General features: G+C 40.7%; 1 protein-coding gene across 2 annotated transcripts; it reads left to right on the top strand.

Annotated features, from left to right (window-relative positions):
* Positions 1-66: 66 nt before the first annotated feature.
* Positions 67-25584, top strand: LYRM1 (LYR motif containing 1). Of its 2 annotated transcripts, none has more exons than XM_065893158.1 (4): positions 67-251; positions 19386-19544; positions 24139-24231; positions 25360-25584. In XM_065893158.1, exons 2-4 carry the CDS (start codon positions 19386-19388, stop codon positions 25474-25476), a joined length of 369 nt encoding a protein of 122 aa, XP_065749230.1. In that variant the 5' UTR covers positions 67-251; the 3' UTR covers positions 25477-25584. The 2 variants fall into 2 exon arrangements, with proteins under 2 accessions (XP_065749230.1, XP_065749228.1); XM_065893156.1 differs by lacking the exon at positions 67-251 and adding an exon at positions 21921-21927 and having other exon boundaries at positions 19386-19552.

Here is a 25584-nt window from a genome sequence, read left to right as displayed (position 1 = left end):
TGAACTTGGATATATTGTGGCTGTACGGCGGAGCGTGGTCTAGAGTTTGAAGTTTAAGGAAGGCTCGAGCCTACCCTCGACCTGGGACTGATGCTCCCACAGGTCCGTCCGGTGGTTTGGTACGGCCTGGCCCACCGGACCTGCCAGAGCTCAGTCGGCGGCAGCTCAGCTGGGCTCCCGGCGCCGCCTCCTCCCAGCCTGCGGTAGGCTGCCGGGCTTCTGTGGGTGGGGGAAGGCTGGACTGATGCAGCGTGAGTGTAGAGAATGGAGACGCTGACTCCTGGCGCGGGAGACTGGGGGAAGGGGTTGGCTCCCCAGGGGCAGGGATGGGGTGGGGTGGGCGGGGTGCGACGTTGCTAGGAGACGAGCCTGTGTGACCCCCCCCCGCCCCCGCAGCCTCGCGAGGGCGGCTCGGTGTCACCGCCGCTGGCCTCGGCAACTTGCTAAGGGAAGCGGCTCGAGGGCCAGGAAGGGGAGCCCTGGTTTAGGAACGCTGAAATGCTGGTTTGGGGTCCATCTGAGACTTCTCAATCCTTTGGATTCCCGAATGTAAATGGGAGATTAGTAGGGGCAAATCCGGGGGCGAGAGGCGTCTAGCTGAGGAAGGTTGACACAGACGAGTCCCCTACACGATACTGAGATTTTCTAAGATAATGAGAACCAGCTTCTTAAATCCCTCGGTCCGCCAAAGGCGTTGCTCCGTGACTTTTTATTCGAGTCCGGGAGAAAGTTAAAAAGTAAATCAGTAAGATATCAGCAAGTGAGAAATGCCCCAAAGGTAGTAGTATCAGGTGAAGTGGTAGAAGATGTGGGGAGGGCCACTCTAAATCGGATAAGTCTGTTCAGAGGAGGCCGGGTTTACAGAAATCCGAGAAAAGAGGGAAGCTAGGGAATGAGCTTTCTAGGTGGAGAAATGAACCAACGGGAAGGGGTCTGAGGAAGGAAATGGCGAGAAGGCCATGTGCTTGCAGTAGAAAGGAAAGAGCCAGAGCCAGAGTGGTCTGTGATGGAGAAGTGGCAGGGCCTGATCAAGCATAGCCTTTTAGCTCAAGGTGAGGGTTTAGCTGTTTTTTAAATGGAGGGTTTTAAGAAGGAGTGACCAGATCTGATTTACATTTTTAGAAAATCATTCTTGGCTACTGGATAGAGAAGAGTAGACATAGTCAGACCTGCTAGGAGGCTGTTGCAGTAGGGCCAAGGGGGAGGTGACAGTAGTGTTGTATTCATGGTGGAAATGGAGAGAATTAAATTTGGAATGTACTCTGAAAGTCGAGCTTGCAGGACTTGCTGCCAAATTGGATGTGAAGTGTATGGGAAAGGAAGGAACCAAGGATGACTCCGCAGAGAAAATAGTTTGGAAGGCGCTACTATTATTTTGAACATACTAGTTTTGATAAGTCTATTAATGGTCCAAGTAAAGATGTTGAGAAGTTAAATATACAAGTCAAGGGAAAACTGAGAGATAATAAATGTAGCAGTTTATTCCTGGATCACCTAAGAAGAGGGTGCAGATAAAGAGGAAGACCTCTAAAGTCCTTGGGGCTCTTTACATGTAGAGATGATCCAGAGAAGGAAAAGCCAGCAGAGGAGACTCTTCATACACACAAAGCCTCCAAGATAGAAGGAGGCCCCGTAATATCCTTGAATAATGGGACCCACCCTCATAATCATCAAGACTCATCCTCAGAGGCCTGGCTCAGATCTCTTTCCTCCTTTCCTCTGCCAGCTGTCAGTGCTTTTGGACTGCTGCTTAGGTGATTTGTGTTCATTATAGCAAACCTTACTTTGCTTATTAATTGTTTATAGGTCTGACTACCCTGTGAACGATTTCTTCTTTGTGCCCTGCTGACTCCTATTTCAGAGCCTTGCCCATGAACCCAACATATAGGAACACTGTGTCTATAATATATCGACCATGGACTTCAACAGCTTCTGACAAAGGGGCATTTGTCCCCGCTGTTGCTGCCACCTCCACCACTAGATATGGTTGATTTCATAAACTCTACAAAGGGTATCAGAAGAATAATCAGAAGGCCTGGGTTTCAGTCTTGCATCTCTACTGACCAACAGAATGGCCTTGAATAAGACCCTTTGCTTTGAGTTTAGGGGTTGGCCTAGATTACAGATTACAAACTGGCAAGACAGATATTGCCTACAAATGTAGTTTGGCCCACAGATTGATTTAAATTATTTTTTAAAATTTACTTGCCAAATTAAAAAATCTGATTTTCAGCTTCATTTGAAAAATGAGACAATCTGGCAACACCAGCTTGAGGTTCCTACAGAGCAACAGTCAGCTGGAGCCAATGAGATTCTTCTCCCTTCTTCTACCAGCCTAACCCCTGTGGGCATTTGATTTGCAATTTTTTGGTCTAGAGCTCTGCTGTCCATATGTAGCCACAAGCTACATGTAGCTATTTAAATTTAAATGAAATAAAATTTTAAATGCAGTTCCTCAGATGTACTAACCGTATTTCAGGTGCCCAGTGCCAGTGGCTACCCTGTTGGACAGCGAAGATATAGAATATTTCCATCATTGAAGAACATTCTGTTGGTCATTGTTGGACTGGAGAAACTCGAAGGTATTCTGGTTGCTAATCATTCTGCACACTAAAGATGGACAGTCATTGCTCCTACTCTAAAGGAACTTTGTCTAGTAAAGAGCTCCCGTGCTTCTGCAGGTGGGGAAAGTTGCTTATTCAATAGGTGGAGGGTACTTGGAAACTGTCGTGAAGGCGGAGACCCCCGGTGCAGGGTGAGGGTTATATATCAGGTGGTTGGATCAAGGGTTAGGTGTATCTAATGTTATAACCAGAGCCCTTTTGTCTGCTTCTTAATCCAGTTTCTTAGGAAATTATCACAAAGAAGGGGTTTGAATGTTTTAATTTAAATGTTTTGTGTTCTCTTGACTTCCCTAGTTCCTATGAAGGGTTCACATCCTGAGTAGTTACGAACGAATGACTGGGGTTGATCTTCAAGCATTGACCAACTTTTCACCCATTGCCAGCACATACACACGACACTCCAAACACACACCTCCTACTTCTGGTAACTTGTTCTCACTACCTCTTATTGACCCTTCCCTTGTCTTTGTCTCTTAAAATATGATGATAAGGAAACAGTTGCTTCCATTTCTTTTGAATTGAGGGGGCAAATTGCTGTACATCTCTTGGATACAAGAGCCTGATTGGCGTTCCCCTTACAAGTATAATCTTGTGTGGGCTCCTGTGCTGATATATTTAGGATGAATATATGTGCCTTACATGATCTTATTTGGGAGAGTTTAGAAATCTTTCAGACATAAATATTTTTGGTTTTTCCCTGTCTTCTGAAGATTTCCCATGTTACGGGGCCTAACCTAATTTATTTTCCTTTAGATAAAAATATGATATACCCTTTCCTCCCTGACCCGTATCTCTGACATACCATTGTCAATTTCTGTGTAAAAAGATGCTGTTTCAGAGAATAGCCACCGTATGATTAAGTACACCACACAAGCATATCCTGAGATATACAAAACAGTGTGTGGCATTACACTTCCCCTTTTGGATTCTGGTAACCAAACACTGAATCCAGGTCAGGAAACAAGTCCATGGGGCGTGTGTGGGGTGGGGAGATGGGGGCACTTGGTTTAGCTTGAAGGTTATTCAATTTAGGTAAGATGATACTGTATAGGATACGGGAATACATCAGAAAGTAAGGAAGGATAACAGATCTAGGAGAAAAGTGCACCGAAGGATAAGCAAGGAGTAAGAGATAAAGGAAGAAAAATAGGAAGGGAAGCTTGCTCTGCCCTTGGTGTTGGCACCTGCAGTGTATTTCCAGTAAGAAGTCTGCTCTGTGGTCTGAAGATAAGCGATGCCTCGGGCAGGGTTATTTACTCATACTGAAGAACAATAGCTCTTTACTGTGCAGGGATTATTAATGATCAGAGGGAAACAGCTTTAGGAAAATCCATTACTGCCACAAAGCGATAATTTCGCCAGCAGGCAGCAAAGTTTAGCAGAGATAAAAGAGGCCTCACTGTTCCTCCTTTATTTCCTCCTTTTCAGGTAACATTTGCCTTTGTTAACTTCCAATGCTAAGTGATTTACATGGATTATTATGAACAATCCTTAAAACAACTCTTTGAAGAAGGTTCTGTTGTTTCCCCATTTTAAGAAACCGAGGCTCAGGAAGATTAATATCTTGCCTGATGTGGTGAAGTCAGGATTCAAACCCAGATCATTCCAGAGCCCATTAGTTCATTGTTTGTATTATATCTCCTGTCCTTTACATCTGTGGAAAAATTTTGAATGCCTAAAATCAAGTAGTCATTCTCTATTCTGCTATCTGGGGCATGAAAATCTGTTTGCTTTGACATTATAAGAATGCTTCAGTTCCCTGGAGGTTTTCCAAATGACAAAAGCTTTAAATTATAATTTTTTAGGTTGGTTTTGAACCCTCATCACTTGGTTGCAATGGACCTTATTCCCCCAAAGGATTGTTTTTAAGAAAAAAAATATCAAAAACTCATTTTTCTATATGTTTGATTCTAAGCTTCCTGGAAATACAGTATATCATTTCAGTCCTGTGGACAAACCCTAAGTGGCCTTAAGAGAACTTAAGAGCGAGGGTTATGTAACAGCTGTGTATACTGCCCTAGATGGAAGTGAGAAGACTGCCTTGCTAAATAACACTTAATCTTCAATTCTCACCCTGACACCCACAGTACCACTCTTGAAAACATCATTGTGAGGGTTAATTAGTAATTTTTAATGCTCTAGGGTCTTCTGTTGCGAAACCTGATCCAAATACCACTGCATATATCTCAGGATGAGAATGGTAATTACTGGTGATTATTCTGTGTGGGTAATTTTTTTCTTCTAACAGATGTATTTCAAGCTCCAACTCTGGGCCAGGCCTAGGAGTGTAATGGATGAGACAGGGTCCCAACCTGCTTCTCTCTCTCCCTCCCAAAACACACACAGTGGAGGAAGAACCATAAGTCAAACAGAAAATTACAATAGAGTAGAATGAACATTATGATAGGGGTATACACCAGAGCAGGGACGCTGACCCAGTGTGAAGAAGGCACCCCGTGAAAAGTGATGAAAGCCAAAGGATGAGAGTCAGCAGTTAAGCAAAAAAAGAATATTGCAGTTGTATAGGTTGGGGCCTTCCATTTGGCAAAAAGAAGGAGTCCCAGATCTAAGAAGATAGGGCAGCAGGACACGGGATAGGTCACCACTGGTACATGGTGAACACATACGATAGATTTCACTGGGTGAGTTTCATCATCACCCTCCCCCAAAATCATAAAGTAGTTGGGAGAGAAATTTGACTACATTATATTCATTGGTTATGATTTTATAAATTTACACCTAAGGACAGATCTTGAAAGAATGGAGTCTCCTTCCACCTGGGGTTTGAAAGTCAGTTAATTTCCCTTGCCTTTTCTGTCCCTTGTTTGTACTGCAACACTTTTTCTTCAGTAGAAGGCAAAGCCTCATGGGAGTGCAGCATTTGGAATTTTGACATTCCTGAGACCAGAGTCATACTTCTATAAATTTCATCTGAGGAAAGGGAATTTTCATCTCTGCTTTTAAACTTCTAAGTGTTCATGCAGTGATGCTCTTTCCAAAGGTGAAAGAAACTGTTCCAAAGGTGGGGAAAAGGGTGAAGTGGATAAAGCCCCTAGTCCTGGCAAATCTTCCTGTAGGTCTCCTGCAAAACTAGATCTAGACATGCCAAGTATATAGACCCTTTCACTGTATTTTCATTCTCCACAGCAAGTGGAAGAGTGAGTGGGTGGTGCGTTTTTTTTTTTTCCCCCTAGGAAATTGATCACTGCCTGTTTGGAGTCCCCATTACTGACTCCAAACTAAAAACAGGGAAAAGCTTTCAGTCAGGGAAATAATCATTTAGCTTTTTTGGCTCTTAATCCCAGTTCTCCTGTCAGTTAAGTAGCATTAGGCAAGACTCTTCACCATCTGCAAGACTGGTAGAATCACAAGTATCTATGATACAGTTTGAAATCCAGCATGTTTTTAAAAATGTAAATCAGACCATGATACTCTTACTTGCTTAAAACCTACCGATGTCTTCCTTTTGCTCTTAGACTACAAATCAAACTCCTTTCCAAGGCCTACTCTCTCAGCCTGTGCTGGATCCTGTCCACCTGTGGTCCCACTTCCCCGATAGGCTCTCAACTGTATTAACACTGAGGTTGGTTCCCACCTCATAGCCTTTGTTCCTGCTGTTCTTTCTTCCTGCATCACCTTCCCCTGAACTCTTCCCATTAACAGGTTCCTGAACACCATTCAAGACTCAGCTCAAACGTCACTGACCACCCAAAATAAAATAACCCCCACCTCTGCTCATTCATATATTACTGTTTCATTCCTTGAGAGCACATATAACCAAAATTATACAAAAATATATACAAAAATTTTTCTTGTATATCATCTGCCTCTGCCACTAGGATATAAGCTCTAGGAGGACAGGGACCGTGGCTGCATGTTTATCACTGTATGCCTAGCCTGGCACATGGGCACTGAATAAATGTTGGATGGATGGATAGATGCTTGGGAGGAAAGAGTAAGACCTGCAGGGTGGTAGCACTGTAATGAGTGCTGGTATCTCTTATGTGATGTCGGCTCCTTTGGAGTGTCAGGGACAGGGTTGCCGCAGGGAGCAGAAGAGCACAGCAGTCCAGTTAAGTGCACAGCCTCCTCTAAAGGTGCTGGTGTGTAACATCATTACTGAGGAAGGACAGTTGCAGGGGAGGGGCAGATGGTATATGGAAAACCTTATAAAAGGGTAATTGCAATTCAATCAGGGTGCAGAAAGATTGGTCTTTTGCTCTTTGTAGGAAGGGAATAGAATTTAGTTCCCATTGTCACAACTGGCTAAGCTCTTTAAAGCAATCAGCAGACATTCAACCACATTTACTGAGATTGAGCAGCCTATTTAGTGATTAAAAGTTGGGGCTCTGACTCCACACTATCTGGTTTTGAATCCTGGCTCCACCTCTTCCTTGCCATGTGACCTTGCTCAAGTTACTTAACCTCTTTTGGCATCAGGTACCTCCTTTGTAAAACAGGATAATGTAGTATTTACCTTATAGAACTGTGCGGATTATGGGAGTTAATATATGTATGTAAAGTACCTAGGAAGCCTAGCACAGAGGAAGTGCAAAATAAATGTAGCTGTTACTGTTATTATTATCATTCTTATCCTTATTATTATTCCTTTAATGAGCAAAATGCGGTCCCTGCCCTCCAGGAATTCAGAGACTCTGGGAAGAAAAAGACAGTGAAACTGCAAAAGAACAATAGCTGGATGTGATAGAAGCAGAGAAAAAGGTGCTCCAGAAAAGCCTGAGAATAAACTGGTGTCTACAAGTTGAGGTGGCCAGCAGAAGACAGGCATTCTAAGTGAAAGTTTCAGCAGAACAAACACCACAGCAGGGTGCCTTATAGCTACAGTTCCCAGACTCAGGTTTCTGGGGACTCCACATCACAATTTCTGCTATTATTTACCTATGTTTTTTTGTTTTGTTTTGTTTTTTTGGCCACACTGCGCAGCATGCCGGATCTTACCCCGACCAGGGATTGAACCCCATGCCCCTGCAGTGGGAGCACAGTCTTAAGCACTGGACACCAGGGAAGTCCTACCTATGTTTTAAACCAGCTTAAAAGTTTCCGTAATATGTTTAAAGGTAGCTCTATATCACTACAAATAGAAATCACTTTAAATCATGTGTTTGTTGGGCTATTAAAACACATTAAGGGAATCACACTAAGAAAATAAATATTTTCTTGTACATCAAAAATTACCTCCCCAACCAGTCTTTGGGACACTTGCTTTAAGGGAAACTTGACTATGACCTGAAGCCAAAATGTACTAGCAGCAATATTTGTCAGCCCTTTTTCAATGGTAGGCTGCACATGGTAGGTGCTCGGTAATGAGTTTTATCCTGGCACTGTGTTTATGCATGAAATACGATTTGAAGAAAAGAGCCCAGTTTCCAGTCACAATTCCTCCCAGGCACACTTCCTATCTCTTATCTTTCCTCATTCTGGGATTTGAGGGTTAAGGAAGTGAAAAGCAGAATTTGAAGAAATATCAGTCTCAGAATAAAAGTTAGAAAACCTTAACTGTAAAAATTCTCTAAGAACTGACTTCACAGGCAGTTAGACTGAAGTTCAGTTGTGGTCCTCTAAACAATTTCATATTCCTGATGTCGACCATGGGAGAATCCCAGCAGACCCCACTGCATCAGGTCAACCCCTGAGACTAGGGAAGAAGAAGAAGGGCTGACTCGGCCTTTCATCAATAGTGAGAGGTCATTGATAGTTTTAGAGGAATAAATGTTGGTTTCAAGCCATCATACCATAGGGAGGAAGACCCTCAGGGAAAAGTCACGTTTCCTAAACAAGTTGCTTCCTGGGAATAAAGATATAAACCAAAAAGAAGAGAGCTTTTTAACATTTTTAAAATTTATATGGCTGATTTTGTTTCTAGAATCACAAGCTTTGTAACAACCACTTGCGAATAGTACATAATGGAGAGCACAGCTTTAGACTGTGGAAATCTTTTGGACTGAAACACAGTCCGGATCACCTGATGTTGGAGAGGAAGACATCACTTATTTTCCTTTCAGGATTAGTTTTCAAAACACTTAAACGTTAAAGGGCTTTGAAAATGGTCTTATTAAATACCAATTGTTAGTTCTGCTTGTTACCTTAAATACCATACTTGCAGGGCGTGTGTATCAGCTTATGGTACATGATCAGTTATAGTTTGAAGCTGTGGTTCAGACAGTAGTAAAAACAAAGAAATGAAAGTCAGACTTTGGAGAAGGTTGCTGCTGTTTTAATATGCCATACCGCCTTCACTTTCCTTCTTAAGTGTCATGCAGTCAAGGAAGTTTCATCTGTTAATGACAGGGAAGTGAAGCAGTCATTAATAGAGGTTAGTCGAAGACTCTGTTCCTCACAGGAACTGACTCATGTATTTTCATATGAAACCATGGAGTTTTAGGGAGAGCCAGAAACTCAGAAACCTGTTTCCTTACCAGGAAGAACATCATCAATTCATGCGAGTTTTCATTACAGTTATAGCCACAATGCATGATGATCTCTTCTGGTTTGTATGAATTCCTTTCAAGCATTTTTTCCTATGAGGTATAATGGATATCAGAATGGATATCAGGTATGTCCTTTTAACTTTTGAATTGGGTGAAGTAGTGATTTCAAGCTTTTCATCAAATGGTTAAGCCTTGGTTCATTCCTCATTGCTTAAGAAAGGTCACCAGGGTCAGGATGAGTAAGAGGTGCAATCATACTCAAAAGAGACAGTCTCTCTAAGGTGAAGTCCTTGCAATTACTTAGAATTTCTAGATAAACACAGCTCCTTCCAGCTCCCATCTGCTTTCTTTAGCTGCCTAAATTCTCATAAGCTCAGGACCACCCTAAAGCATGCAGTCTCCATGTATTACCCCTGCCCCTTGGGTTGGAAATGGGTCTGTTCTCAAAGGGCAATGAGCAGCCTACTTCTCAACAGATGACCTGTTTGAGGAAAGCCCAGGACTCATAATGAGGTGTCCCAGTGCCTGGTCCTGCTACTCACTTGCTAAATCTGTCTTCCTTGTCTTCCCAGCCTGGTAATTTGTTAAGGGCAGTACAGTATTCATTCTCCTAAATTTGACTAATCACAATCCTCTAGTAGTGGGATTTTTTTTCATATCTTCTCTGAATTTCCTTTTTTTTAAATCAAGGTACACTTGATTAACGACATTATATTAGTTTCAGGTGTACAACATAATATATATATATATCACATCTTCTTTATCCATTCATCTGTTGATGGACACTTAGGTTGCTTCCCTATCTTGTCTGTTGTAAATAATGCTGCTATGAACACTGGGTGCACTTATCTTTTTGAATTAGTGTTTTTTTTTCAGGTATGTACCCCAGGAGTGGAATTGTTGGATCATATGGTAATTCTATTTTTAGTTTTTTGAGGAACCTCCATACTGTTTTCCATAGTAGCTGCACCAAGTTGCATTCCCACCAGCAGTTCCCTTTTCTCCCTCGCCAACATTTGTTATTTATGTTCTTTTTGATGATAGCCATCCAACAGGTGTGAGGTGATATCTCATCATGGTTTTGATTTGCATCTCTCTGATGATTAGCGATGTTGAGCATCTTTTCATGTGACTGTTGGCCATGTCTGTGCCTTCTTTGGAAAAATGTCTATTCAGGTCTTCTGCCCATTTTTTAATCAGGTTGTTTTTTTGATGTTTAGTTGTATGAGCTGTTTAAATATTTTGCATGTTAACCCCTTATTGGTCATATCATTTGTAAACATTTTCTCCGATTCAGTAGGTTGTCTTTTCATTTTGTCAATGGTTTCCTTTTCTGTGAAAAAGCTTATAAGTTTACTTAGGTCCCATTTGTTTAGTTTTGCTTTTGTTTCCTTTGTCTTAGAAGACAAGTCAAAAAAAACTTGCTACGATTTATGTCAAAGACTGTTCTGCCTATGATTTCTCCTAAGTGTTATGGTTTTCAGTTCTATATTTAGGTCTTTAATCCATTTTGAGTTTATTTTTATAAATGATATATGATGCTATTTTGATAACTGTAGCTTGGTAGTATAGTCTGAAGTCAAGGAGCATGAAGCCTCCAGCTCTGTTCTTTCTGAAGATGCTTTGGTTATTCAGAGTCTTTTGTGTTTCCATACAAATTTTAAAATTATTTGTTCTAGTTCTGTGAAAAATGCCATTGGTATTTTGACAGGGATTGCACTGAATCTGTAGATTGCCTTGGGTAGTATGGTCATTTTAACAATGTTAATTCTTCCAATCCAAGAACATGGTATATCTTTTCATCTGTTTGCATCCTCTTCAGTTTCTTTCATCAGTGCCTTATAGTTTTCTGAGTACAGGTCTTTTACCTCCTTGGTAGGTTTATTCTGAGATAGTTTATTCTTTTTGATATGATGCTAAATAGGATTGTTTCCTTGATTTCTCTTTCTGATAGTTTGTTGTTAGTATAGACAAGTGCAACAGATTTCTATATATTAATTTTGTATCCCACAACACTACTGAACTTATTGATGAGCTCCAGTAGTTTTCTGGTGGCATCTTTAGAAATTTTTATGTATGGTTTCATGCCATCTGCACACAGTGACAGTTGTACTTCTTCCTTTCCAATTTGGATTCCTTTTATTTCTTTTGCTTCTCTGATTGCTGTGGCTAGGACTTCCCAAACTATGTTGAATTAAAAAATTGGTGAGAGTGGGCTGCTTTCATCACTGAGTATGTTACCTGTAGGTTTGTCATATATGACCTTTATTATTTTGAGGGATGTCCCCTCTATGCTTACTTTCTGGGGAGTTTTTATCATAAATAGATGTTAAATTTTTTTTTTTTCACTTTTTTTTTTTGGCCATGCCATGCAGCATGCAGGATGTTAGCTCCCTGACCAGGGATCGAACCCATGCCCCCATGCTTCCACTGTGGAAGCATGGAGTCTTAACCACTGGACCATGAGGGAAGTCCCAAATGCACGTTGAATTTTGTCAAAAGCTTTGTCTGCATCTATTGAGATGATCCTGTGATTTTTAATTTTTAATTTGTCGACATGATGTATCACATTGACTGATTTGCAGATATTGAAATCCCACTTAGTCATGGTGTATGATCCTTTTGGTGTCTTGTTGGATTTGGTTTGCTAATAATTTGTGGAGGATTTTTGCATCTACATTCATCAGTGACATTGGCCTGTAATTATCTTTTTTTGTGATATCTTTGTCTGTTTTTGATATCAGGGTGATGCTGGCCTCATAGAATAAGTTCAGAAATGTTCCTTCCTGTGGAATTTTTTGGAATAGTTTGAGAAGGATAGGTGTCAACTCTTCTCTAAATGTTTGGTAGATTTCACCTGTGAAGCCCTCTGGTCCTGGATTTTTGTTTACTGGGAATTTTTAAATTACTGATTCAATTTCATTACTGGTAATTGGCCTGTTCATACTTTTTCTTTTTTTGAATTTTATTTATCTTTTTTATACAGCAGGTTCTTATTAGTTATCTATTTTATACGTATTAGTGTATAGATGTCAATCCCAATCTCCCAATTCATCCCACCACCACCACCCTCCTCTGCCGCTTTCCCCCCTTGGTGTCCACGTTTGTTCTCTACATATGTGTCTTTATTTCTGCCTTGCAAACTGGTTCATCTGTACCATTTTTCTGGATTCCACATATACGTGTTAATATACAACATTTGTTTTTCTTTTTCTGACTGACTTCACTCAATATCACAGTCTCTAGGTCCATCCACATCTCTACAAATGACCCAATTTCGTTCCTTTTTATGGCTGAGTAATATTCCATTGTATATATGTACGACATCTTCTTTATCCATTTATCTGTCAATGGATATTTAGGTTGCTTCCATGACCTGGCTATTGTAAATAGGGCTGCAGTGAACATTGGAGTGCATGTGTCTTTTTGAATTATGGTTTTCTCTGGGTATATGCCCAGTAGTGGGATTGTTGGGTCATATGGTAATTCTATTTTTAGTGGGTTTTTTTTTTGAAGAAACTACAATTATTTTTACTGAAAAATGTTAAAGTGAAATATTATATTTATTGCCTTATTTTTTTTAACATCTTTATTGGAGTATAATTGCTTTACAATGTTGTGTTAGTTTCTGTTGTACAACACAGTGAATCAGCTATACGTATACATATATCCCCATATCCCCTCCCTCTTGTGTCTCCCTCCCACCCTCCCTATCCCACCCCTCTCGGTGGTCACAAAGCACCGAGCTGATCTCCCTGTACTATGCAGCTGCTTCCCACTAGCTATTTTACATTTGGTAGTGTATATATGTCAGTGCCACCCTCTCACTTCGTCCCAGCTTACCCTTCCCCCTCCCTGTGTCCTCAAGTCCATTCTCTACGTCTGCATCTTTATTCCTGTCCTGCCCCTACGTTCTTCAGAACCTTTTTTTTTTTTTTTTTTAGATTCCATATATATGTGTTAGCATACGGTATTTGTCTTTCTCTTTCTAACTTACTTCATTCTGTATGACAGACTCTAGGTCCATCCACCTCACTACAGATAGTTCAATTTTGTTTCTTTTTATAGCTGAGTAATATTCCATTGTGTATATGTGCCATATCCATTCATCTGTTGATGGACACTTAGGTTCTTCCATGTCCTGGCTATTGTAAATAGAGCTGCAGTGAACATTGTGGTGCATGACTCTTTTTGACTTATGGTTTTCTCAGGGTATATGCCCAGTAGTGGGATTGCTGGGTCATATGATAATTCTATTTTTAGTTTTTTAAGGAACCTCCATACTGTTCTCCATAGTGGCTGTTATCAATTTACATTCCCACCAACAGTTCAAGAGGGTTCCCTTTTCTCCACATCCTCTCCAGCATTTGTTTGTAGATTTTCTGATGATGCCCATTCTAACCAGTGTAAGGTGATACCTCATTATAGTTTTGATTTGCATTTCCCTAATAATTAGTGATGTTCAGCAGCTTTTCATATGCCTGTTGACTATCTGTATGTCTTCTTTGGAGAAATGTCTGTTTAGGTCTTCTGCCCATTTTTTGATTGGGTTATTTGCATTTTTAATATTGAGCTGCATGAGCTGTTTATATATTTTGGAGATTAATCCTTTGCAAATATTTTCTCCCATCCTGAGGGTTGTCTTTTTGTATTGTTTATAGTTTCCTTTGCTGTGCAAAAGCTTTTAAGTTTCATTAGGTCCCATTTGTTTATTTTTGGTTTTGTTCTCATTACTGTAGGAGGTGGGTCAAAAAAGATCTTGCCGTGATTTATGTCAGAGTGTCCTGACTGTTTTCCTCTAAGAGTTTTTAGCGTCTGGTCTTATATTTAACTCTTTAATCCATTTTGAGTTTATTTTTGTGTGTGGTGTTAGGGACTGTTTTAATTTCATTCTTTTACATGTAGCCATCCAGTTTTCCCAACACCACTTATTGAAGAGACTGTCTTCTCTCCATTGTATATCCTTGCCTCCTTCATCATAGATTAGTTTACCATAGGTGCGTGGGTTTATCTCTGAGCTTTCTATCCTGTTCCTGTTCTATATTTCTGTTTTTGTGCCAGTACCATATTGTCTCAATGACTGTAGCTTTGTAGTATAGTCTGAAGTCAGGGAGTCTGATTCCTACAACTCTGTTTTTTTCCCTTAAGATTCCTTTGTCTATTCAGGGTCTTTTGTGTCTCCACACAAATTTTAAGATTTTTTTGTTCTAGTTCTGTAAAAAATGCCACTGGTAATTTCATAGGGATTGCATTGAAATCCTAGATTGCTTTGGGTAGCATATTCATTTTCTCAATATTGATTCTTCCAGTCCAAGAACATGGTATATCTCTTCATCTGTTTGTGTCATCTTTGATTTCTTTCATCAATGTCTTATAGTTTCCTGAGTACAGGTCTTTTGCCTCCTTAGGTAGATTTATTCCTAGGTGTTTTATTCTTTTTGTTGCAATGGTGAATGGGATTGTTTTCTTAATTTCTCTTTCTGATTTTTCATTGTTAGTATATAGGAATGCAAGAGATTTCTGTGCATTAAGTTTGTATGATGCAACTTTACCAAATTCATTGATTAGCTCTAGAAGTTTTCTGGTGGCGTCTTTAAGATTATATATGTATAGTATCATGTCATCTGCAAACAGTGACAGTTTTACTTCTTTACCAATTCATATTCCTTTTATTTCTTTTTCTTCTCTTATTGCCATGGCTGGGACTTCCAAAACTATGTTGAATAATAGTGGACATCCTTGACTTGTTTCTGATCTTAGAGGAAATGCTTTCAGTTTATCACCATTGAGAATGATGGTTGCTGTGGGTTTGTCAAATATGGTCTTTATTATGTTGAGATAGGTTCCCTCTGTGCCCACTTTCTGGAGACTTTTATCATGAATTGGTGTTGAATTTTGTCAAATGCTTTTTCTGCATCTATTGAGATGATTATATGGTTTTTATTCTTCAATTTGTTAATATGGTGTATCACATTGATTGATTTGCATGTATTGAAGAATCCTTGCATCCCTGGGATAAATCCCATTTGATCATGGTGTATGATCCTTTTAATCATTGTTGTTGCATTCAGTTTGCTAGCATTTTGTTGAGGATTTTTGCATCTATATTCATCAGTGATATTGGTCTGTAATTTTCTTTTTTTGTAGTATCTTTGACTGGTTTTGGTCTCAGGGTGATGGTGGCCTTGTAGAATGAGTTTGGGAGTGTTCCTTCCTCTGCAATTTTTTGGAAGAGTTTGAGAAGGATGGGTGTGAGGTCTTCTCTAAATGTTTGATAAAATTCACCTGTGAAGCCATCTGGTCCTGGACTTTTGTTTGTTGGGAGATTTCTAATCACAGTTTCATTTTCATTACTTGTGATTGGTCTGTTCATTTTTTCTATTTCTTCCTGGTTCGGTCTTGGAAGGTATACCTTTCTAAGAATTTGTCCATTTCTTCCAGGTTGTCCACTTTATTTGCATAGAGTTGCTTGTAGTACTCTCTTATGATGCTTTGTATTTCTGCATTGTCCATTGTAACTTCTCCTTTTTCATTTCTAATGTTATTGATTTGAGTCCTCTCCCTCATTTTCTTGATGAGTCTGGCTAAAGGTTTATCAATTTTGTGTTTTTTCTCAGAGAACCAGCTTTTAGTTTTATTGATCTTTGCTGTTGTTTTCTTTGCTTCTATTTCATTTATTTCTGCTCTGATCTTTACAATTTCTTTCCTTCCACTAACTTTGGGTTTTGTTTGTTTTACTTTCTCTGGTTCCTTTAGGTGTAAGGTTAGATCGTTTATTTGAGATTTTTCTTGTTTCTTGAGGTAGGATTGTACTGCTATAAACTTTCCTCTTAGAACTGCTTTTGTTGCATCCCGTAAGTTTTGGATCATTGTGTTTCGTTGTCATTTGTCTCTAGGCATTGTTTTGATTTCCTCTATGATTTCTTCAGTGATGATCTCTTGGTTATTTAATAATGTATTGTTTAGCCTCCACGTGTGTGTGTTTTTTACGTTTTATTTCCCTGTAATTTATTTCTAATCTCATAGCATTGTGGTCGGAAAAGATGCTTGATATGATTTCAATTTTCTTAAATTTACCAGGACTTGATTTGTGACCCAAAATGTGATCTATCCTGGAGAATGTTCCGTGTGCACTTGAGAAGAAAATGTAATCTGCTGTTTTTGGATGGAATGTCCTATAAGTATCAATTAAATCTATCTGGTCTATTGTGTCATTTAAAGCTTCTGTTTCCCTATTAATTTTCTGTCTGGATGATCTGTCCATTGGTGTAAATGAGGTGTTAAAGCCCCCCACTATTGTGTTACTGTCGATTTCCTCTTTTATGGCTGTTAACACTCGTATTGAGGTGTTCCGATGTTGGGTGCGTATATATCTATAATTGTTTTATCTTCTTCTTGGATTGATCCCTTGATCATTATGTAGTGTCCTTCCTTGTCTCTTGTAAGACTCTTTATTTTAAAGTCTATTTTGTCTGAGTATTGCTACTCCAGCTTTCTTTTGATTTCCATTTGCATGGAATATTTTTCCATCCCCTCACTTTCAGTCTGTATGTGTCCCTAGGTCTGAAGTGGGTCACTTGTAGACAGCATATATATGGGTCTTCTTTTTGTACCCAATCAGTGAGCCTGTGTCTTATTTATTTTTTTTTTTGCGGTACACGGGCCTCTCACCGTTGTGGCCTCTCCCGTTGCGGAGCAGAGGCTCCGGACGCACAGGCTCAGTGGCCATGGCTCACGGGCTTAGCCGCTCCGCGGCATATGGGATCTTCCCGGACCGGGGCACGAACTCGTGTCCCCTGCATTGGCAGGCGGACTCTCAACCACAGCGCCACCAGGGAAGCCCCAACCCATGTCTTTTTGTTGGAGCATTTAATCCATTCACATGTAAGGTAATTATTGGTATGTATGTTCCTATTACCACTTTCTTAATTGTTTTAGGTTTTTTTTTGTAGGTCCTTTTCTTCCCTTGTGTTTCCCACTTAGAGAAGTTCCTTTAGCATTTGTTGTAGAGCTGGTTTGGTGGTTTTGAATTCTCTTAGCTTTTGCTTGTCTGTAAAGCTTTTGATTTCTCCATTGAATCTGAATGAGATCCTTGCCGGTAGAGTAATCTTGGTTGTATGTTCTTCCCTTTCATCACTTTAAATATATCGTGCCACTCCCTTCTGGCTTGTAGAGTTTCGTCTGAGCTGTTAACCTTATGGGAGTTCCCTTGTATGTTGTCATTTTTCCCTTAATAATTTTTCTTTAATTTTTGTCTATTTGATTATTACGTGTCTCGGCATATTTCTCCTTGGGTTTATCCTGTATGGGACTCTCTGCACTTCCTGGACTTGGGTGGCTATTTCCTTTCCCGTGTTAGGGAAGTTTTCAACTATAATCTCTTCAAATATTTCCTCGGGTCCTTTCCCTTTCTCTTTTCCTTCTGGGACCTCTATAATGCTAATGTTAGTGTGTTTAATGTTGTCCCAGAGGTCTCTTATGCTGTCTTCAGTTCTTTTAATTCGTTTTTCTTTATTCGGTTCTGCGGCAGTGAATTCCACCATTCTGTCTTCCAGGCCACTTATCTGTTCTTCTGCCTCAGCTGTTCTGCTATTGATTCCTTCTAGTCTATTTATTTTAATTTTTATTATTGTAATGTTCATCTCTGTTTGTTTGTTCTTTAATTCTTCTAGGTCTTTGTTAAACATTTCCTGCATCTTCTCGATCTCTGCCTCCATTCTGTTTCCGAGGTCCTGGATCATCTTCACTATCATTATTCTGAATTCTTTTTCTGGAAGGTTGCCTATCTCCACTTCATTTAGCTGTTTTTCTGGGGTTTTATCTTGTTCCTTCATCTGGTATATAGTCCTCTGCCTTTTCATTTTGTCTGTATTTCTGCGAATGTGGTTTACATCCCACAGGCTGCAGGATTGCAGATCTTCTTGCTTCTGCTGTCTGCCCTCTGGTGGATTAGGCTATCTAAGAGGCTTGTGCAATCTTCCTGATGCGAGGGACTAGTGGTGGGTACAGCTGGGTGTTGCTCTGGTGGGCAGAGCTCAGTAAAACTTTAATCTGCTTGTCTGCTGATGGGTGGGGCTGAGTTCCCTCCCTGTTGGTTGTTTGGCCTGAGGAGACCCAGCACTGGAGCCTACAGGCTCTTTGGTGGGGCTAATGGTGGACTCTGGGAGGGCTCACGCCAAGGAGTACTTCCCAGAACTTCCGCTGCTAATGTTCTTGTCCTTGGGGTGAGCCACAGCTGTCCCCCACCTCTGCAGGAGACCCTCCAACACAAGCAGGTAGGTCTGGTTCAGTCTCCTGTTGGGTCACTGCTCCTTTCCCCAGGTCCTGATGCTGATACTACATTGTGTGTGCCCTCCAAGAGTGGAGTCTCTTTTTCCCCCAGTCCTATTGAAGTCCTGCAGTCAAATCCCGGAGGGGCCACAAGATCTTCAGTCATCAGAGAGATTTTCAGTTGTACTTATTATACAGTTCTTATGTGGACAAGGAAGTAGACCAACAATTTTGAGAAATATTTTCAACAAGGTTATGATGAACTAAAAAACAGTTTGCAACCTGACAAACTCTGGGTGGAATTGAGCCTGCAGATTCATTTTATGTTTGGTACTCACATTTTCAAAAATAAGGAATTACTGTCTTTTCTGAAGTTTCATATTTTAAAAATCTCGACTGCCACCTATTGTTAAGCTATCAGGAAATCTAGCACCCTTAGGCCCTCAATTCTACGTGACAGCAGCTGGCTGGGGCAGAGTAGCAACTGTCCCCTTTCAAGGGGTACATCTTCTCTAGTTGGCCACTGTCCCCACCCAGCCGGTTTCCCTCATTTTGTTACCTGCCAGGCTCCAGAGGCACTTGAGTTTGCAATCCCTGCATTAAACTCAAGTTCACACTTAACTAGAAAATTCAGTTATTCAAAATGTGGCTTCTCCTATGCACTTAGGTTAGTGATGTAATTTTACCAGAATATACACTAAAAGCATCATTCCTAAGATATTCTGGCAAAGAATATACTGGTTTAAAGAACACTAAATGTGCATTTTGGTTTTGTCATGTTCATAAAAGTGGCCATCATGGCAAACAGCAAGGTTGAGCAACCTTTAACCATGGGATGACGTACAAGGCCATCTAGGAGACTGCTGGTATTCATAATTAACACCGTTCTGGCAATGCTAGCAAACAGATCTGTTCAGAAAGAGCAGTTATTTCTAGACTAATTAAAGAGCTTGATTTTTAAAAATGTACAGCTGCCTCCCTGCCTACGGTCAAATTGAATTTTTATGCAAATTTTTCCTCTTCTATTTTGGTGGGTCGGAAGATGACAACGGCAACACGACAAGAAGTTCTTGGCCTCTACCGCAGAATTTTCAGGCTTGCGAGGAAATGGCAGGCTGCATCAGGGCAGATGGAAGACACCATTAAAGAAAAACGGTACATATTAAATGAAGCCAGAACACTGTTTCAGAAAAACAAAAATGTAAGTAGGTTCTAGCTGGAGATTGCAAGGAGGAGAGCAATTTCTTGTGGTGCTTGTTCATTTCTTTTCTGTCCTAAAGTTGAGAGGACTGAGCAGCACAGGTCAGAGTGACAGAGTGTGGAGCAGGAAGGGGCAGAGGCACAGCCTAGCTGGCTCGCCCAGCCACTGAAAAGCAGAGCCCAGCCCGGGCTTCTCTCTTCACTCTTTGCAGGTCTCAGTCCAGCGGGTAAGTGGCTCAGCATCTTCAGAAGACCCCATGAGCCAGGTGACCTGAGTCAGGCCAGTGAGAATTTTCAGGGTAGGATAGGTTCCTCACACACTGTGCCTGTTGTCAGCCACTCCCACAGGAGGTACGCAGTTAAATTTGGTTTCTTTTTCAATTCATAAGCTATTCAGAGCCTCCAAGTATAAACCCATTCAGAGGGAAGAGAATAGGTTTAAGATGGGGTTCCGTTCAAAACTTGGCTTTGAACTCAAGCCTCTTGGGCTAGCAGAGAGACTTTGCTCTTTGGGACCTCAAAATTGGGTAAAATAGTGCCTCCATTTGCTGGTTGAACCCAGACACCAGGGAGCCAAAAACCATTCCAAGAGGCTTGATTCGACAAACCATAAAGCATCTAGCTGTCAGCTCCTTAGGAAGACTGCCTGGCCCTAAGCATGGAAGGAGGCTTTCAGCTCCTGACTTTTCTTGCCTCTTTCTCATTGATCTCATGGATTCAGCACTGTCACTGTTCACTTCGTGAAACTTCCTGACAATTTACTCTCTTTACTTTTCCCTCTCTGACCCCGTCTCAGTCTCCTTTTCTGCCCTGTCTTCTTCACACACACTCCCACCAGCTGTAAGCGTCCTCTGAAGGTCAGCCCTCTGCACTGAGAGGCCCAGGCACCATGGTTCCAGATCCCATATCTTGACCTGTCATCAGCCACCTGCAGGAACTCACCACAAGTATAGTAGCCCAAAGCAGAACTCATCTTTCCACAAGAACACCTCCACTTCCCAGCTTTCCCATTTCTGTCATAGCTCCTGCCACTATTTTGTGACCCATTGCTCTCATTCTTTCATTCAGCAAGTAGCTGAGTGTCTACCATGTTCCAAATACCAGACTAGACATCAGGGATATAACTGAGCAAAACCGAGACAGGGTCCCTGAAAGATGTTTCAGAGTTAGATAGAAATGTAAAATTACAGTTGGGGTAGTACTACACAAGAAACCGTCTCAATCTACAATATCCTTCCCTTCTCATAATCCCTGAAGTCTCCCTGCTTTTAATACCAACCTGCTTGTGAACTTTTTCTGCTCTTACCATAGACCATGCATACCACATCAGAGTGTATGTACCCCCCAAGGTCCTGAAATAGTCCTTTGAGGAATAGAAGTAAAATATTGTAAGTGCTGTTTCTATTTATTTTTATCGCTCTTTTAAAAATGTCTATAATATATATATTCATAATGGAATTATTAATATATTTAATAAACTTATAAATACACATATGGGGCTCAGAAATTTTTTTTTTTTTTTGGCCACACTGTGTGGCTCATGGGATCTTAGTTCCCTGACCAGGGATTGAACCCAGGCCACAGCAGTGAAAGTGCCAAGTCCTAACCACTGGACCACCAGGGAATTCTCAGGGCTCAGAAATTTTTTATTGAAAGAAGTATATGATCAAAAATTTTGCAGACCACTGAGCTATACCTACTCCTAATTAGTTGGTGATATTCTCTTTTTTTTTTTCTTGTTTGTTTCATTTATGTTGGTATGGTCTCCTTAACCAGATTGTCAGTTCCTTGAGCACATAGACAGTTTCTTATCCTTTTCTAGTATATCTCATGGGCCCTGCCTTGTGGTTGTCACTAAATTAATGAGCATTTACAAATACTTTGATTCAGTTGATCTTCTCCAGGAAGTCTTCCTCAAGTTCTCTGCCCTCACCCAACCCCATGATGGCCAGCTACTCTGCTATATAGGAATCTAGATAGCAGTCTGTAGCAGTCATTGCCCTTGTTGATTATATACCATTGTGTCAGAGTTGTTCTGCCAAGGTAATATCCTTGAGAGTTGAAGGCAGGGACCATGACCTCACAGTGTCTAGTCTGGTGCTGGGGATATCATAGTAGTATGTGCCCAGTAAACCTTTGCAGGTTCACTCACCTAACTACTGCCCAAGACCCTTTGGGTTTTCAGTTAAGGCAATAATAATCCTTCATTTGCCTCTGCTTGAATTGGCCCAATGTGGTGTGAGCCAGAGGGAGGTGGCGTATTTGCCAGTGGTGAAGCCTGCGTACCTAGAGCCTGTGCGCCGCAACAAGAGAAGCCACCACAATGAGAAGCCTGCATGCCTGAACGAAGAGTGGCCGCTGCTTGCCGCAGCTAGAGAAAGCCCGTGTGCAGCAACGGAGACCCAACACAGCCAAAAATAAATAAAATAAATAAATTTATAAAATACTGGGACTTCCCTGGTGGCGCAGTGGTTGAGAGTCCACCTGCTGATGCAGGGGACACGGGTTCGTGCCCCGGTCCGGGAGGATCCCACATGCCGCGGAGCAGCTAGGCCCGTGAGCCATGGCCGCTGGGCCTGTGCGTCCGGAGCCTGTGCTCCGCAGCGGGAGAGGCCACAGCAGTGAGAGGCCCGCGTACCACAAAAAAATAAATAAATAAAATAAAATACATACTTGTTTTACCATGTATTAGAAAGAAAACAGTATCAGATAATTTTGCAAGTACTGTGCTTAGAGAGCCCATTTAAAGAAAAGTTTAATATTAGTATAGGTAGTTGTGGATATGGCAGAATCATGCAGGCAGCCTCTGAATGACTGATTTGGAGAACTCTAACCCAGCTTGTTCAAATGGACAGCTGGAGCCCCAGGAGCCCTCAGCCCCCTTAACCACATCTTTATTAGGGGCTTCTTTCTTCCTAATCCCTCATGTAGACATAAGTAGTCTCTTGTAACCTCACTTGCTATAAGTGCTTAATAATAACCCAAAGGTATCTCATTAATTGGTCTAAATCCTAATGAGCAAATGAGAACATGGAAATCTACTCCCAAGGTGGACATCAGAGCAATAGTTTCTGAGAAATACAGAGGTCAGAAAGCTGAGCCTCTGTCCCAAGGGACTCAGCTGTGGTTCTTTCTATGTGTTGCAGTTTCTGGAACTTTACTCCAAGAGGTACCATAGGACAGAATGCCCTTGGAATTTCCAAGCCACGATGGCCCAGACTTCACTGTGGGTGTCATCTGGGGCTGATGCAATCCCAGCTCTGCTTTGGGGCCCACTTACAAACTCTTAGCAGAGGCATGTATGTGTTGACTCATTTTCCATCCTCGGAATGAAACGGTTTCTCCCCTTCTCCTACCTGGCTTTCTGTTTTTCAGAATGAACTTTTCATTCCTTTCCTTGAAATTGGACTGCCACAATTTAACTGTTTTGAAATTTCAAATGTCATTTCTTTTCCTCACTAATGAGCAAGACAGTTTACAGTTCAAAATAGAAGGTGGATCATTCTCCAGTATCGTACTCGGGGTTTCTAGACAGCACTTGCTGATAATTGGGTTACTTGAAAGTAACTTGATCAACAAGGGGAGGATATGAAGAAGCACTGTTGTTCATTGTTGGTGGGAATATAATTTCTGGATTGTTCTTAGGAATGTAAATTGGTACAGCCTCTTAGAGGGTAATTTGAATCTACAGGGAATATCTGTGAGAATTAAAAAAGCATGAACCCGGGCTTCCCTGGTGGCGCAGTGGTTGAGAGTCCGCCTGCCGATGCAGGGGACACGGGTTCGTGCCCCGGTCCGGGAAGATCCCACATGCCGCGGAGCGGCTGGGCCCGTGAGCCATGGCCGCTGAGCCTGCGCGTCCGGAGCCTGTGCTCCGCAACGGGAGAGGCCACGACAGTGAGAGGCCCGCGTACAGCAAAAAAAAAAAAAAAAAGCATGAACCCTTTAACCTAGCAGTTCTCTCTCTAGGAAATGATCTTTCAAATATATTTGCATGTGAGCCAAAAAAATTTTTAGAGGGATCCACTGTTTATAATGGCAAAAGATTGGAAATAACCTAAATGTCCATCAGTAGAAGATTGGTTAAATTATAATACAGCCTTTTGTTGGAATTTTGTGCAGCTGTTAAAAAGAATGGGGCAGCTCTGTATGTGTAAATACAGAAGGAGCTTCAAGTTGTTAGTGAAAAGGCAAGGTTCAGAACTTTCATTTTTATAAGAAGAAATGCTAAGTTTACAGAGGTATACTTATATATGCATAGAATATCCCTGGAAGAACAAACAAGAAACTTCTGATAATTGTTGTCTCTGAGAAGGGGAACTGGGAGACAGGAAGAAGAGGGAGACTTTGTTTTACATTATATCCTTTTGTATTATTTGAATTATTTTTACCATGTGCTTGTATTATCTACCTCAATAATTTTTAAAAGTTAAATCCACGGGAAATTTTATGCTAAATTGCTTTTGATTTTTAAAATTACCAATATTTAATTTAGTTGCTAATGAACTGAAAAAAGTTTAAGAAAATGTGTACCTATACTTTATGTAGCATTGGAAAGATGCTAACAATCTCACCTATTTTTTCCCTTTTAATAGCTTACAGACACAGACCTGATTAAACAGTGTATAGATGAGTGCACAGCCAGGATTGAAATTGGACTACATTACCAGATTCCTTATCCAAGGCCAGTAAGTGTGACTCCAGTTAACACGTGGTGTGTACTTATCCTTGTCAACCCAGTTATTTCCAAGAATGTGTACCAAGAGGGCTAGTGTTTGCTGAGAAGTCTAGAGCTACTGTAGCAGGCATGTTGGAAATAAGCTACCCTTGCGTGGCCACCAGCCCATCACAACAGACTAAAATGTCAATGAATGCCTGATTTCTCCTACTTGAACAACTTTCCCTTATATGGAAGGGAAAGCCAGCTCACATTTACATAGCTTTCTCTTCTGACTTTCACCTTTTTTATGGAAATATTTTTATTTTCCTTATTGTAAAACACAGGTTTATTGTTAATGAAAGAATAAAATTCAAATATTAAAGGAATGCATAAGGTAGAAAGTGAAAATTGTCAAAAATTCTCACCCTGTGGAAGTGACCACTATAACTGTTGAGTTGGACCATATGAAATTGCCAATATTCTACTCTTGACCTACAAAAACAGCAATTTTATATTGTATTTGCTCAGCCTAACAATTTGGTAATATATCCTTTTAGTCTTTTTTTCTATACTCACATACGTACATTTTCTTAAAGTATATGGGACCCTAGGCATACTGTTTATCGCCTATTTATTTTACTTCCTCTCTTTTGGATATCTTTTAAAATGGATGCATTGTATCCTATTGTAAGAATATGCCATAATTTAACCAGCACCCACCCTTTCACTAGACATTTATGTTGGTCCCAGTTTTCCACTATGCAAAGAACATCTTTGTGTATACACTTTTTTCCTCACCTTCTTTGGATTCTCATCTCACTGTGTGATCTGTGGTTTTTTCCTCCATGCAGGAAATATGGCAAAGAAGAGCACAAGCTTTGGAATCATACAGATCTGGGTTCAAATCCTGGTTCTATCACTTAGTGTATAATCTTGAGCAAGTTATTTAACCTGAACCTCCATTTTCTCGTCTGTGAATATTAGAATAATAATTCTGTATGAGATTATACTGAGGATTCATGTGTATAAGGACTATAAGGAATCATGAGTCAGTACAGAGTTAGCACTTAGCAGAGAGCATGGTACTCAGTAAATCTTCAGTGAATATAAGCTGCTGCAATGAATATAATTCTTAATATTATTATTATTATTTCAGATTCATCTACCTCCTATGGGCCTTACCCCACTACGAGGCCGGGGACTTCGAAGCCAGGAGAAATTGAGGAAATTTTCCAAACCAGTATATCTCAAGTCTCATGATGAAGTTTCCTAACCCAGAAAGAAAGTTTTTTTCTGAGAATGATGAGCCAACTAGGTCTTAAATGTAAACCAGACAACAAAGCTCTTCTTGATTAGGAGCAAAAATCCAAATATCTTCTTA

This window comes from Phocoena phocoena, chromosome 15 (genome assembly GCF_963924675.1).
Source record: "Phocoena phocoena chromosome 15, mPhoPho1.1, whole genome shotgun sequence".
Taxonomy (NCBI): Eukaryota; Metazoa; Chordata; class Mammalia; order Artiodactyla; family Phocoenidae; genus Phocoena; species Phocoena phocoena.
Note: the sequence above shows the minus strand (reverse complement) of the source record. Positions and strands in the feature narration are given on the sequence as shown.